Below are 15,846 nucleotides of genomic sequence, written 5' to 3' on the forward strand. Positions count from 1 at the left end.
TTCCTCTGGGAACCATAGATGGTGCTCATTGTTGTTCTATCCCAGCTTTAGCACAACTGATTCAACTAATCAAGGGATTGATGATTAGTTGACAAGCTGAATCAGATGTGCTGGCGTTGGAATCATTTTACAAAAATGTGCACAGGCTGGGGGTCCACATGCATGAGCACGGACATACATTCTCAGTCTCTCCATCTCTCTTTCATTCACCTCTCTTCTGTCAGTATAAACCTTTCCTTCTCCCCCTCTCTTCTCTTCTATACCTCTGACTTCCACCTTTACATCTCACCTGCAGTGGCGATTTTAGCATGTAAACCTTGGTGGAGGAAAAAAAAGAAAATGTGGGATGCATGCCAGCAAAGCCACAACACAACACTAAACCATACATTAATTGCACTATACCACTGCTACACCTGGCTATCAGTGGATCCGTGTCTGGTTTGCGAAACAGTTCATTCAGCCTCATTTACTGCCTTTTAAAAAAACATAGCTGACATGGCTGACTTGCTAAAACATATGTAGTTTCTACTGGCAACTGATATTGTACAAATTATGGCATAAGGGGACATTAATGAGCGAGCTAGGACGGCGTAGTCAATATAGCTGTTTGTTCAGCACTTTTGAAATGTACAGCCACAGAATTCAGAACATGAACCATTCTTACAGTGTTCTCCCTGTACACCAAGTCAGAACCGTAGGATAAATAAAGGGGACATATACAGTAAGCACACAATGAAAGCTCTTACAATATCCAATGATTATATTTCTCAGAAACAGGTTAAAAACGGCCCCATTATTACATGTGCATCACCAAGTCAGAACAGTAGGCGAAATTAAGAGGTGAAAATAGACCAAATTATTACGGTGAGGCACATGGGCTACTAACGGCTTACTACACAACATACACTTAGTATTACTTTCTTAGCTACAGAATTCATATCTCCCTGGAACATTACATCATTTATGCAGCAGCATTCAATACATTTTCAATACTCACCGTTGTGATGTGCTCACTTGAACAGGAAGGTGATGCGGCAGACCTTCGTGGGCAAATTTTGTCATGCTTCATTGACAGCATGGCCAATGTTGAATGTTTATCATTTTAAACTAGGAAAAGAGACACTTAATCTTAGACTTGGGACCACACAGCCACAGCCATTCCACTGAATAGCAGGCTAATGATTGCTTTGCAATGCTTGCAGTTCGCAACTGATTTCTTCCAAATCACAAATTGTTGAATTTGGATTTCCAATTTGTTGTGTAATGTTTATGTCCAATGGCCGATGAGCACCGATACATTTTATCTATAATTTCTCTTCATTATTTCTCTTCATATTACAAAGATTAAAAAGAATTTGCCAGTAGATTGTCGACTTGATTCATGATGATGACTGCTAGCTAAGATTGGTCATGGTCATCAGTCCAATCAAAGCTACTGTAGATATAACGTGATTTGGCATCATTTTATCTGTGGCCAATGACCATGAGTCTTCTTGGATGGAAATTAATGTAACTCTATGGCAGCACCCAAGGGGCTAGAAATGTCGAGGTCTACCCTTAGACTTGGCGGTGACGTAGTGTCCCCATGAGTAACAGAACACTGAGCCAATCACGGCGCAACGCTCCGTATTTTCTGCTGGCTTGCCCCACCACCACAGAAAGAGCTAGGCTGAAACACCTGCATTTTGGAGGTGCCTTACTCAAGAAAACAAAAAAGAGACCATATTTGTATGCGGCTTTATTAACTCAATGATATATATATATATATATTTTACATTGTTTGCAAATTGATATGTGACACGTATTTGCTAAAAATGTGGGGCTCAAAATCTGGGTTTGGTGGATGCCAGGAGAAAGCTACCTGCCCCAATTCCTGCTGTCAACTGTAAAGTTTGGTGCAGGAGGAATAATGGTCTGGGGCTGTTTTTTATGGTTCGGGCTAGGCCCCTTAGTTCCAGTGAAGGGAAATCTTAGTGTTACGCATACAATGACATTCTAGATGATTCTGTGCTTCCAACTTTGTGGCAACAGTTTGGGGAAGGTCCTTTCCTCTTTCAGCATGACAATTCCCCCGTGCACAAAGAAGTCTATACAGAAATGGTTTGTTGAGATTGGTGTGGAAGAATTTGACTGGCCTGCACAGAGCCATGACCTCAACCCCATCGAACACCTTTGGGATGAATTGGAATCCCGACTGGGAGATAGGCCTAAACGCTGAATATCAGTGCCCAACCTTACCAATGCTCTTGTGAACAGAAGCAAGTCTCTGAAAACATGTTCCAACATCTAGTGTAAAGCCTTACCAGAAGATTGGAGGCTGTTATAGCAGCAAAAAGGGGACCAACTCCATTTTTATGCCCATGATTTTTTAATGAGATGTTCGACTAGCAGGTGCCCACATACTTTTGGTAATGTATCTCTCTGTAAGACAGATCAGGTGAAGGATGATAATGCCTGCGAGTGCTGCGCTGAAGGCCAGTTTGTTTGGTGTTTTACCTAATATTGAAAGTTGGGGTTGGGATTTGGGTATGGTTGCTTCTCCTAGATCAGCCTTTGGACATCTACCACTGAGCTTGTGTCAACAAGGACCCAAAAGAGGAAGGTGGGAGTTTATTTTGAGTTGTGTAAGCCTTTGCTCTCACACAGTATTCATATATATATAAGAACAACCATATATATATATATATATATATATATTTTTTCCCTTCAATCGTTATCTGCCCCATTATTACGTAGCACCAGGAAATGACAATGGGCCTTTAATTAATTCCACTGAAACGGCAGTCTTTTTCTGACAGTTCTGATTTCCTTCCTATGGCAATCAGCTTAGCTTGTAATTGATACCTGGAGAGAGAAAGGAGAAGAGTCACGTGACGAAAGGAGAAGAGTCACGTGACGAAAGGAGAAGAGTCACGTGATGACTAAGCAAAGGAAGATAAACACTGCATCTCCTATAAACAAAAGCACAACAAAAGGCTCCAACAACCCAAACAAAAAATATATTACACACGAAATGCAAGTATATAAAATATACATGCACATTAGTCAGAAAGCACTTTAGAGACATTTAATTTCCAAAAAACAATATTGAAATAAAGGTACTTCAAGAGTAAGATACTTTTCAGGCACTGCTTTATTCTCTCACAGTGTATTAAGTTTTCACAAAACAACACAGAAAGATTTGGAGAGAACAAGTATCATACATAGGTTAAAGATAGGATTAAATATTGCGGTTTGAATGACAAAATGTCAATAAAATCATGGATTTTCCATGTCAGTCAGTGTTATACAGAACAAACACAAAGAACATTCATGTTAACATATTCATGTTAACATTTTCATGTCTGAGGCTGTCTTGATTAAAAAAATATATATTATATACACTACTGTTCAAAAGTTTGGGGTCACTTAGAAATGTCCTTGTTTTTGAAAGAAAATCTTTTTTTTTTTAAGAAAATAAAATTATGCTACAATGTAGAAAATAGTAAAAAATAAAAACCCTTGAATAAGTAGGTGTGTCTAAACTTTTGACTGGTACTGTATATTCAAATACTTTTCATTAAAATCCATATGGTTTGGTTTCAATACTTAAAAACCAAATGGTAGGTCCAGGTAGTCACACATATAGATTGGTGCTGGTTAAATGGTGATTTTAATGATTGGAGCAACACAGAGCGGTTTTTAGTGGAGACAATGAGCAATGAGCGGGATTTCCAACTACACAACTCCGATCACATGCTCTGGCTGGTAGGAAGGCCTAGGGTTGCAAAGGGAGGGGATATTACAGGAAACTTTTGAAGTTTACCAGTAAACTACCAGAATTCTGGAATCTTTTGAGTATTTTATGTAATCTATCAAATTACATCTAGTGGCCCTTTTGGGTACTTCAGATTATCACAGGTGTTTATAATTATTTCTGTCCCTCTGTGTGGCCTTATCACATGTAAAATATTTGAAATAATCAAACAAGACGATTTTAAAATAAAATAGAACGACCAAGCTGTAAAACATGATCCTAAATATAAACCATCAAATGAATATCATTGGTGTTTATATGAGGGTTTCAGCATGAAATATTTGAATATTTTTATTTTACAATGTCAATATGTATTTGTTGTAAATGTTTTGGTATCAAACTGGTTGCAGTTGTGAAAAAAGTCAACAATTGGAAGAGTTAATTGAAAATAATGCCATTGTTTATTAGATGCTTTTTAAATTAATGAGGCTATTTTCTCTTGAAACATATGGTGTCAAGAATGAAGGTAAGACCCAGATGCAGACCACGTTGAATAAACAATAGTTTAATGATCCAATAGGGGAAGGCAATAGACAGGTCAAGGCAGGCAGGGGTCAGTAAGCCAGAGGTGAGGCAACGGTACCGGATGGCAGGCAGGGTCAGGGTCAGGCAGAGTGGTCAGGTAGGCGGGCTCAGAGTCAGGACAGGCAAGGGTCAAAACCAGGAGGGTGAGAAAAGAGAGACTGGGAAAAAACAGGCACTGAGAAACAAAATGCTGGTTGACTTGACAAACAAGACGAACTGGCAACGGACAAACAGAACACAGGTATATATACACACAGGGGATAATGGGGAAGATGGGTGACACCTGGAGGGGGTGGAAACAATCCCAAGGACAGGTGAAACAGATCAGGGTGTGACAGTACCCCCTCTCCTGGAAACAGGAGACAAAGGGCTGTGAGACATGGGTTTGACTCTGGACACATGAAAGGTGGGATGTATACGAAGGGTACGGGGCAACAGAAGACGAACAGCAGAGGGGCTAATGATCTTGGAGATGGGGAACGGGCCAAAAAAACGGGGGGAGAGTTTGGGGGATTCCACCCGGAGGGGCAGATCCCAGGTGGATAGTCATACCTTCTGTCCGAGACGATACCGGGGAGCTGGGGCTCGATGGCGATCCGTTTGTCGTCGACATCTGGAGGTGGTCTTGAGGGCCGACCAGGCTCTCCTCCAGGTTCGACGACAGCGGTGGACAAACATCTGCCCATCTACCTCCTCTCCCTGCTCAGGGAAGAGCGGGGCCTGATATCCCAGGGAACACTCAAAACGGTGATAGGCCCATGGTGGTGGGGTTGGCGGAGACCAGACAGCGCAGAGTGGTCTCGAGGTCCTGGTTGGCTCGCTCTGACTGGCCGTTAGACTGGGGGTGGACCCCGGAGGACAGGCTGGCCGACGACCCAATGAGGTTGCAGAACACCTTCCAGAACCGGGACGAGAACTGAGGGCTGTGGTCGGAGACCATGGCCACGGGCAGTCCATGGATCCGGAAGATGTGCTGCACCATGAGCTGGGCCATCTCCTTGGCAGAGGGTGACTTGGGGAGAGAAATGAAGTGGGCGGCCTTGGAAAAGTGATCCACCGCGGTCAGGATGGCGGTGTTGCCATCAGACGGGGGGAGACCCATGACAAAGTCCAGGGAGATGTGAGACCAGGGGCGATGAGGGACGGGCAGAGGTTGGAGGCCAGTCGGAGCTTGTCGAGGGGTCTTGTTCCATGCACAGACCGTGCAGGCGGCAACGTCCGGAACCATAGTAGGCAACCAAAATCTTTGTTGCACGAAGGCCAGGGTCCGCCGGATGCCCGGGTGGCAGACAAGCCTCGAGGAATGGGCCAAATCCAGGACCGTGGGGCGGACAGCGTCAGGCACGAACATCTGGTTATCTGGGGCCCCCTCAGGGTTCGGCTGGGACCGCTGCGCCTCCCAGACCTGTTTCCCTATACCACAGTTGAGTGCCGTCAACAGGCACGAGGTGGCTCGGGCTCCGGGTTGGTAGTCGTGGGGTTATAGCAGCGAGCCCATCTCGCCTGCCTGGAGTTGAGGCACTTGGCGGTGCGGAGATACTCCAGGTTTTTGTGGTCGGTCCACACAATGAATGGATGTTCTGCCCCTTCAAGCCAGTGCCTCCATTCCTCCAATGCCATCTTCACCGCGAGAAGCTCCCGATTCCCCACATCATAATTCCTCTCCATGGCGTTGAGGCAGTGGGAGAAGAAGGCACAGGGATGCAGCTTAAGGTCCAGGGCAGAACGTTGGGACAGGACAGTCCCCACTCCGACATTCGAAGCATCGACCTCCACCAGGATGAACCAGGATCGGAGCCGTGGTGAAGCGTTGTTTAACCTGTTAGGGCTAGGGGGCAGTATTGACACGGCTGGATAAAAAACGTACCCGATTTAATCTGGTTACTACTCCTGCCCAGTAACTAGAATATGCATATAATTATTGGCTTTGGATAGAAAACACCCTAAAGTTTCTAAAACTGTTTGAATGGTGTCTGTGAGTATAACAGAACTCATATGGCAGGCCAAAACCTGAGAAGATTCCATGCAGGAAGTGGCCTGTCTGACAATTTCTTGCCCTTCTTGATTATCTCTATCCATTACAGAGGATCTCTGCTGTTACGTGACACTTCCTACGGCTCCCATGGGCTCTCAGAAGGCGGCAAAAAGCTGAATGGTGGCTTTGCAGGCTCTGGCTGAAAAAAAGTAGCGCGTTTGGGTAGTGGCTGGTTACAGCACTGTGAGACTCAGGCGCGTGCCCGCGTCGACCGAATGCTTTGTTTTCTTTTGTCTGTTTACCTAAACGCAGATTCCCGGTCGGAATATTATCGCTTTTTTACGAGAAAAATGGCATAAAAATGGATTTTAAACAGCGGTTGACATGCTTCGAAGTACGGTAATGGAATATTTCGAATTTTTTTTGTCACGAATTGCGCCATGCTCATGACCCTGATTTACACTTCGATAGTGTCTTGAACGCACGAACAAAACGCCGCTATTTGGATATAACGATGGATTATTTTGGACCAAACCAACATTTGTTATTGAAGTAGCAGTCCTGGGAGTGCATTCTGACGAAGAACATCAAAGGTAATCAAACTTTTGTAATAGTAAATCGGAGTTTGGTCAGGGCTAAACTTGGTGGGTGTCTAAATAGCTAGCCGTGATGGCTGGGCTATGTACTCAGAATATTGCAAAATGTGCTTTCACCGAAAAGCTATTTTAAAATCGGACACCTCGATTGCACAAAGGAGTTCTGTATCTATAATTCTTAAAATAATTGTTATGTTTTTTGTGAACGTTTATCGTGAGTAATTTAGTAAATTCACCGGAGGTTTTGCGGGGGTATGCTAGTTCTGAACGTCACATGCTAATGTAAAAAGCTGGTTTTTGATATAAATATGAACTTGATTGAACAAAACATGCATGTATTGTATAACATAATGTCCTAGGTGTGTCATCTGATGAAGATCATCAAAGGTTAGTGCTGCATTTAGCTGTCTTCTGGGTTTTTGTGACATTATATGCTAGCTTGAAAAATGGGTGTCTGATTATTTCTGGCTGGGTACTCTGCTGACATAATCTAATGTTTTGCTTTCGTTGTAACGCCTTTTTGAAATCGGACAGTGTGGTTAGATTAACGAGAGTCTTGTCTTTAAAATGGTGTAAAATAGTCATATGTTTGAGAAATTGAAGTAATAGCATTTCTAAGGTATTTGAAAATCGCGCCACGGGATTACACTGGCTGTTGCGTAGGTGGGACGAATTCGTCCCGCCTAGCCCTGAGAGGTTAAGGTCCCGGAACGCTCGGTCAGCAGCCGTGTACCATGTGAACGGAACCTTGGTGGAGGTGAGGGCAGGCAGGAGGGAGGCCAGGGTGCTGTAACCCCGGATAAAGCGGTGATAATAGTTGGCTAACCCCAGGAAATGTTGCAGCTGCACCCTGGATGTAGGCCGAGGCCAATCCACCACCACTTTCATCCATCTGGACACTCCCAGCGCTGATGATGTAGCCCAGAAAGGGAATGGTGGCGCGTTGGAACTCGCACGTTTTCGCCTTTACAAACAACTGCTTCTCCAGAAGATGCTGGAGAACCTGCCGGACATGGAGCATGTGTTCTTGGGGGGAGCGGGAGAAGACGAGGATGTCATCAAGGTAGACAAAGACGAACCGGTTCAGCATGTCGTGGAGAACATCATTCACCAGAGCCTGGAACACGGCAGGGGCATTGGTGAGGCCAAAGGGCATGACCAGATATTCGTAGTGGCCACTGGCCATGTTGAGGGCGGTCTTCCACACGTCCCCCTCTCGTATCCGCACCAGGTGGTAGGTGTTTCGTAGATCCAGCTTGGAGAAGATTGTGGCCCCCTGGAGCGTCTTGAAGGCTGAGGAAATTAGTGGTAGCGGAAAACGGTTCTTCACAGTGATGTCATTGAGTCCCCGGTAGTCAATGCACGGGCGCAGGGTCTTGTCCTTCTCCACGAAGAAGAACCCTTCCCCAGCGGTAGAGGAGGAGGAATGGCTAAATCCTGTAGCTAGGGAGTCCCCAATGTAGTTCTCCATAGCCTTGGTCTCTGGTCCCGACAGTGAGTATAGACGTCCCCGGGGCGGCGTGGTACTAGGGAGAAGGTGAAACCCACAGTCATAGGGGCAGTGCGGCAGAAGGGAAGTGGCCCGGGCCTTGCTGAACACCTCCCAGAGGTCCTGGTACTCCGCGGGAATGGCGGAGAGGTCCGGAGCCACCTCCGAGGAAGACGTCCTGGGGCAGGTTGCGCCGATTTCAGACAATGGGCATGGCAGAATGGACTCCAGCCCATGATAGCCCCCGTAGACCAGTTGATGAGTGGATTGTGTCGCTGGAGCCAGGAGAATCCCAACACCACAGGAATCTGGGGGGACTTGATGAGCAGGAACTGAATGGTCTCGCTGTGATTCCCTGACACACATAGATTGATGGGAGGGAGTGCTGGTATGGATGACCCTACCTATAGAGCGCCTGTCCAGTGCTCTAACATCGATGGGAATGGAGAGGGGCTGAGTGGGGATGTTCTGCTCGGATGCCAGTGTGGTGTCCAAAAATCTCTCATCAGCCCCAGAGTCAATGAGGACCTGGAGAGATTTGGACTGGTTCCCTCACAGCAGAATTACATGAAAAGGGGTACAAGTAAGGTAAGCAGCAACGTTCTCCATATGGCCCACCAGAGTACTCACTCCCTGGTGAGCCTGGTCCTTTGCCGGGCGCGAGGACACAAAATAACCAAAAGTCCCACAATACAGACCGCGCCTTGTGCTGATCCTGTGTTGCCATTCTGCTAGTGACAGCCCAGCTCTGCCTAGGTGCATGGGCTCGGGAAACAGTGCCTCAGCCCTCTTTGGTGACTCTCGAGGAAGGTTTGGAAACATCGGGTGCTCTCGGCCAAGGGACCGTTGGGGATTTCCGGGATGGCTCAGAGGCGAGGTGGAATCCCTGGACGTGCGAGTGATGTCGAATTCCCTCTCCATCCGTCATTGCAGCAATCGCCCATCGATGCGGATGGTCAAAGCGATGAGGGAGTCAAGATCTGTGGGCAATTCTTGAGCCGCAAGCTCATCCTTAACCTCCTCCGAGACGCCGTGCAGGAACATGTCGAACAATGCGTCTGGGATCCACACACTCTCCGCTGCCAACGTGCAGAAGTCCACCGCATAGTCGGCCACTGTGCGGGTGTCCTGCCGTAGCTGAATTAGCTTCCAGGCAGCTTCTCTCCCGGAGAGCAGGTCACCAAAAACCTTCCTCACCTCCCCCACGAACCCCTCCAGGTTCACGTATATGGTCGGCTGCTGTTCCCATATGGCGATAGCCCAGGTGAGAGCCCTTCCAGACATCAGCGTGATGAGGTAGGCTATTCTGGAGCGATCCAAGGGAAGGAGAAGGGCTGAAGCTCAAAAATGAGGGCATACTGAGCTAAAAACACTGACAGGTGCTCGGCACTCCATTAGAGCGTTCTGGGGGAGGTAACCGGGGCTCCCGGAAAGGTGGAGTGGTCGGTGGGGCGGCGCTGCTAACCGCCGAGTTACTGAGGGGCGGTGGGGTTACCACCGTGGCAGGCTGCCCCCCAGCCAACCCGTGGAATTGCTCCCGCAGCATGTCCAACTCCCGGTCATGGTACTCAGCCAACGTTTGGACCCCCTCCATCAGCCCAAGAAGCAACTCACCGTGTCTACCAATGGAGGCTCCTTGGGAGGAGATGACGTTGCGCATATGGCCCGGGTCTGCTTGGTCAGTCATGGCCAGTTCGTACTATCAAGAATGAAGGTAAGACCCAGATGCAGACCACGTTGAATAAACAATAGTTTAATGATCCAATAGGGGAAGGCAATAGACAGGTCAAGGCAGGCAGGGGTCAGTAAACCAGAGGTGAGGCAACGGTACCGGACGGCAGGCAGGCTCAGGGTCAGGAACAGCCAGAGTGGTCAGGCAGGCGGGCTCAGAGTCAGGACAGGCAAGGGTCAAAACCAGGAGGGCGAGAAAAGAGAGACTGGGGACAAAGCAGGCGCTGAGAAACAAAACGCTGTTTGACTTGACAAACAAGACGAACTGGCAACGGACAAACAGAACACAGGTTACACAGGGGATAATGGGGAAGATGGGAAACACCTGGAGGGGGGTGGAGACAATCACAAGGACAGGTGAAACAGATCAGGGTGTGACATATGGTATATCTACTAAACTCATGGACACAGATATAATAAATGAATATTAAATAAAACAAATTTAAGTTATCCAAGTATAAATTACCAAAGTTACGATAGATTGCCATAGATTTTCTGTTAATTACCAAAATTACAGAAGATTCCGGTAACTTTGGTAAATTACTGGTACCTTTGAAACCCTAGGTAGGCCTATGACCCAGAGTCTGGCCTTGTTCGACCCTGCTGCCTTCATCTGTGAGCTATTACCTAGAAATATAGTACAGGTACAAACATTGGAGCTGTTCAAATATTGATGAGAAGAAGCAATTTTACTGGCTTCAAATTATTCACTGGCTTCAAAGTGCAAAGAACTACACCCTCCAGTCTTATCGTCAACAGTGCCAAGTAAAGACAATCAACAAACACTTTGACCTGTTTTCTCTGAAGTAAAAGGCTATTGCTCCTCTTTGCTAAACTCAATTTATTTTATAAGTACAGATACCCGATCCAGTAGACCAGGTTGAAAAACCCAAAGGCGGTGGGGAAGAATATCCGTGAGTAGGAATCGATCTTCGAGACTCGGACATGCATCCGGTTTTTGCGCCAGGCTCCAGAGCGACAGTCGTCAAAGCAGCTGGTGCAGCCCTTCCCATCCAAACACTCATAGGCGTAAACATCCTCGTCTTGGTAGGGGCCGATGTTATTCATCTGGAGCAGTGGCGTCACTGGCCTAATGTTCACCATGCGGCTGTATTTCTGTAGGTAAATATTACAATCATGGTTCAGTAATTCATATCTTTCTGGGAATAAGCTTCAAGATAGGACTTTTATTTACCATTCACTTTAAATTGTATATATTGCACTTGTGTGGTTTTCTTTCTTTCACAAAATAGCTGCCAATGAGATATCTGAAGATCATAACCATATACTATAAATGCAATATTTCACATTTAAATTCATCACAGTGGCTGTGGGAATATGCTAAGAAGAACAGAGTGGTCTCTCCTCAGTGGGAAATTGGCCTTTTACACTGCATTTCATGGCGTTTGCATTTCGGAATAGACGACGTTGCCATTTGTACGGAGCTTACAGGGATTTCCTTTTCTCTGCTCAATATCACAGCAGACCCAGTTGAAGGGATGCGTGATCATTCACAGTGATGACACATGCCATCTCTGCATTCCCACTCCTCTGCCAGGTGTGTGTGTACTCTCCCATCAAACATCTTTGCCTCACAAAGTCTTTCAAACCCAGGTAAATAATATTAAAGACCACAGGCACTCTGACGTTCTAAAGGAAATCTTAATCCCTTGGTTAATGCAAACAAAATAATACCTTGAGTTATAGGCAGCATCATGACTAACGAATAACGAATTTGACCTTGGAAACGGCAATGTTCAAAGTAATGATGTTAGTGTCAGAGAAAGAAGGTACTGCAGCTCCCTTTCTTCTTCCATTTGTTTGGTTGATGTATGCAGATTGACTCATTGTCAAGGTTATATGCTGTTACGCAGTATTTCACAGTTGATTACAAAAAAATGGTATGTGCATGTTCACACAACTTTCATGAAAATCCTGCATTTACATTACTGTAATTTGATTACTTGCCTTGTTTTTAAAACTGTAAAACTGATACATTCCCTTTAAAAATGTGCATCTTCAAATGAAATGGCAGAAGCTACTGGGAAGCAACAGTGGCATCTCTACCTGCTGAGAATGTGTGTCCTTATCCTTCTTGTTCTGCCTGTTGCTGGTGAAGTAGTGTAGAGTCCCATACTCCATCAGAGCAGCAAACGTGAAGATGAAGCAGACAGACACAAACAGGTCCATCGCCGTCACATAGGATACCTTGGGAAGTGACTTCCTTGAGATGGTGCTCAGCGTTGTCATTGTAAGCACTGTGGTGATTCCTGCACAGGAAGTCACAAAGACAGTTGAACGATTTAGCTGGTTGAACTGACTTTGTGTGTTCAACTGACTGAGGCTAAGGATTTAGCCGTTACAAAAGCTGTTCTTTAGTCTGACGTTATTAAGGACTGTAAGAAACTATAGAGGCTTGATCATACCTAAAGAGGTCCTGGCGGGGACAGCATCTTTGTTGATCCAGAAAGAGACCCATGACAGCACCACGATCATGCTACAGGGGATGTACGTCTGAATAGTAAAGTAGCCCATTCGCCGACTCAGGTCAAAAAATATTGTCAAGATAACATATTCACCTAGACATCAAGAGAGAAACATACACATGTAAAAGTGAACTTTTTTCGCATCATTTTGTAAAACTTTAAACCCACTCTCCTCAAACCAGAGGCAAATGTGCACTTTGAAAAAGGATGGATGTCATCCATATCCCTTACCTGACTGTGTATGTGCCACGTCTGATGTGTTTCGTAAACCGACGAAAGCAAACTGGTAGAGTCTCCAGTACCTTTGGTCGGCCACTTCCACAGAACGCTTTTGCCAACGGTACAGAATCTCATTTTTAGGATAGCCATCTAGAGAGGGGTGTACGGTTGAACACACACAACACACACACGTAACATTAAGAACCTCTCATTGTCCAGGCTTGTAGAAGCCACAAACCAGAACACAACAGTGAATCTCAGTTCACCACAGAGGGCATACTATATGGCCAAGCAGGGCAGCATTCAGGATGGAATATGTCCTTTAACCATGGGATGCCCTTCAGTCTACGCTGGGGGTTAAGATCATGACAATGAGACATGAGACGCTGAAGCACAATGCAAGATGGATGGAGAATGTCACAGATAGAGCATTAATCAGTTTGGAGGGTGGGGCTGCATAATTCATTAGTCTGTCAGAGAATAGGACTTTGTGACCTCCTATCTCCCCTGGTGGAGGAGATGATAGATTATACAGGCTGAAGGGCCAACCTCAAGCAGATGGGCTTGTGGGGTGCTGTGACTCAGCTCCTAACGCTGGCCTGCTCTGACACCCTCTCTGGGCTGGCTACTGAAGCTGAAGTCGAAATGACGGATCAAAACGGGGAGAGTGTTTAAACCCCTACAGCTCGAAAACTCCAGCGGACACGAGTGCTCGTCCATAGGAAAGTTATGCAGCTTAAGGTAGCATTCCGCATTAATAGTCAACCTGACAAAAACAGAATTGTGACAAAGAAAAGTAAATTCTTTATGATGTTTTACAATGATTTTGTAATGTGTTTTTTCCTTCCAAACAGAGTTGATCATAACAATTACGAACTAAGTGTTTCCTTCTCCTTTATCTAAACATGGGAAAGCTAACAATGCCAGGGAAAGCTAACAATGCCAGGGAAAGCTAACAATGCCAGGGAAAGCTAACAATGCCAGGGAAAGCTAACAATGCCAGGGAAAGCTAACAATGGCTTCAAGATCATGCTTTGAGAAATAGCGGGTGCCTAAAAGTGGGCTACAAGACAAAAGTACAGATGCACAAACTAGAGCTGAACATACAACGAGTATTAAACACAGAGTCCCCGAGAACACAGAATGGCAGCAGTCATACTCCTACCTCAGCGTGTACATCACTCTCCCGTTGTTCCACAATCGCAGCGGACTGTTTGGAGTGGTGAACCAGTGGGCGTCAGACTTTCTTGAATTCCGAAAGAAGGTGTCAGGAATCCAGATCTTTCCCACCATATTGCTGTTGAGCATCAGGACTTTCATGGAGCTGTTGAACTTGAGGCGACTGTCATACCACGTCTGGGCAAAGAAGATGTCTATGGTGTACTCCTGAAACAAGATGGACACATGGGTTAACCCTGCCATGAAACAGTTATTTTACGCAAATGTATTGTGCCACTGCCATGACTATCTACACTACATGGCCAGAAAGTATGTGGACACGCCTTCAAATTAGTGGATTCGGCTCTTTCAGCCCCACCTGTTGCTGACAGGTGTATAAAAATCGAGCACACATCCATGCAATCTCCGTAGACAAACATTGGCAGTAGAATGGCTCGTACTGAAGAGCTCAGTGACTTTCAACGTGGCAGCGTCATAGGATGCCACCTTTCCATCAAGTCAGTTCGTCAAATTTCTGCCCTGCAAGAGTAGCCACGGTCAACTGTAAGTGCTGTTATTGTGAAGTGGAAACATCTAGGAGCAACAACGGCTAAGCCGCGAAGTGGTAGACCACACAAGCTCACAGAATGGGACTGCCGAATGCTGAAGCACGTTCTCTGTTGTATCACTCGCTCCCGAGTTCAAACTGCCTCTGGAAGCAACGTCAGCACAAGAACTGTTCGTCAGGAGCTTCATGAAATGGGTTTCCATGTGCGAGCAGCTGCATACAAGCGTCGGCTGGAGCCATTGGACTCTGGAGCAGTGGAAACTTATTTTCTGGAGTGATGAATCACGCTTCACCATCTGGCAGTCCGATGGACGAGTCTGGGTTTGGCGGATGCCAGGAGAATGTTACCTGCTCCAATGCATAGTGCCAATTGTAAAGTTTGGTAGAGGAGGAATAATGGCCTGGGGTTGTTTTACATTGTTCGGGCTAGGCCCCACTAAAGCATACAATGACATTCTAGACGATTATGTGCTTCCAACTTTGTGACAACAGTTTGGGGAAGGCCCTTTCTTGTTTCAGCATGACAATGCCCCCGTGCAGAAAGCTAGGTCCATATAGAAATGGTTTGTCGAGATCGGTGTGGAAGAACTTGACTGGCCTGCACAGAGCCTTGACCTCAACCCCATCAAACACCTTTGGGATGAATTGGAACGCCGACTGCGAGCCAGTCCTAATTGGCCAACATCAGTGCCCGAGTTCACTAATGCTCTTGTGGCTGAATGGAAGCAAGTCCACGCAGCAATGTTCAAACATCCAGTGGAAAAACTTCCCAGAAGACTGGAGGCTGTTATAGCAGCAAAGAGGGGACCAACTCCATATTAATGACCATGATTTTGGAATGAGAAGTTTGACGCGCGGGTGTCCACATACTTTTGGCCCTGTAGTGTATGTGCCACATGCTGGGTGATGTATTAGATTGTTGCTCTCCTGTAATTTTTATGTTTCAAAGAAGAGCATCGATGTACTGCATACTGTACAAACCCTCATTGAAGTGAAACAGCCTACTCACAACCACATGACAAGACAGATTGACAAATGTATGATCTTAATTTGACCAGTTTCTCACAGCAGAAAATGTATCCTGCAGCAACAGGAAATGTAAATTATTGTGTAGATTATAATTAATGGACATTTTTGTATGGGGTGATAATGTAAATTTTTTGTTAGGGCAAATCAAGTCTGAAATGTTCAAGTGGAAATCACAAACTTTAGAAGCCTTTTTTAACCTTGAATACATTACAAGTTTACATTAAGTATTTTGTTTGTTTATTGGATAGAGAGAGATAGAGGTGAAAGGTAGGCC

General features: G+C 45.7%; 1 protein-coding gene across 1 annotated transcript; it reads right to left on the reverse strand.

The window, feature by feature from the left end:
• Positions 1–10,201: 10,201 nt before the first annotated feature.
• On the reverse strand, positions 10,202–14,322 carry LOC106610931 (gamma-aminobutyric acid receptor subunit gamma-1). Its single transcript, XM_014210616.2, has 6 exons — positions 13,983–14,322; positions 13,501–13,583; positions 12,830–12,967; positions 12,539–12,691; positions 12,180–12,382; positions 10,202–11,228 (listed from the first exon to the last, which is right to left on the reverse strand). The coding sequence occupies exons 1-6, from the start codon at positions 14,237–14,239 to the stop codon at positions 10,959–10,961; spliced, it is 1,104 nt and encodes a 367-aa protein (XP_014066091.2). The 5' UTR covers positions 14,240–14,322; the 3' UTR covers positions 10,202–10,958.
• Between the last annotated feature and the right edge of the window lie 1,524 nt (positions 14,323–15,846).

This window comes from Salmo salar, chromosome ssa09 (genome assembly GCF_905237065.1).
Source record: "Salmo salar chromosome ssa09, Ssal_v3.1, whole genome shotgun sequence".
Classification (NCBI taxonomy): domain Eukaryota; kingdom Metazoa; phylum Chordata; class Actinopteri; order Salmoniformes; family Salmonidae; genus Salmo; species Salmo salar.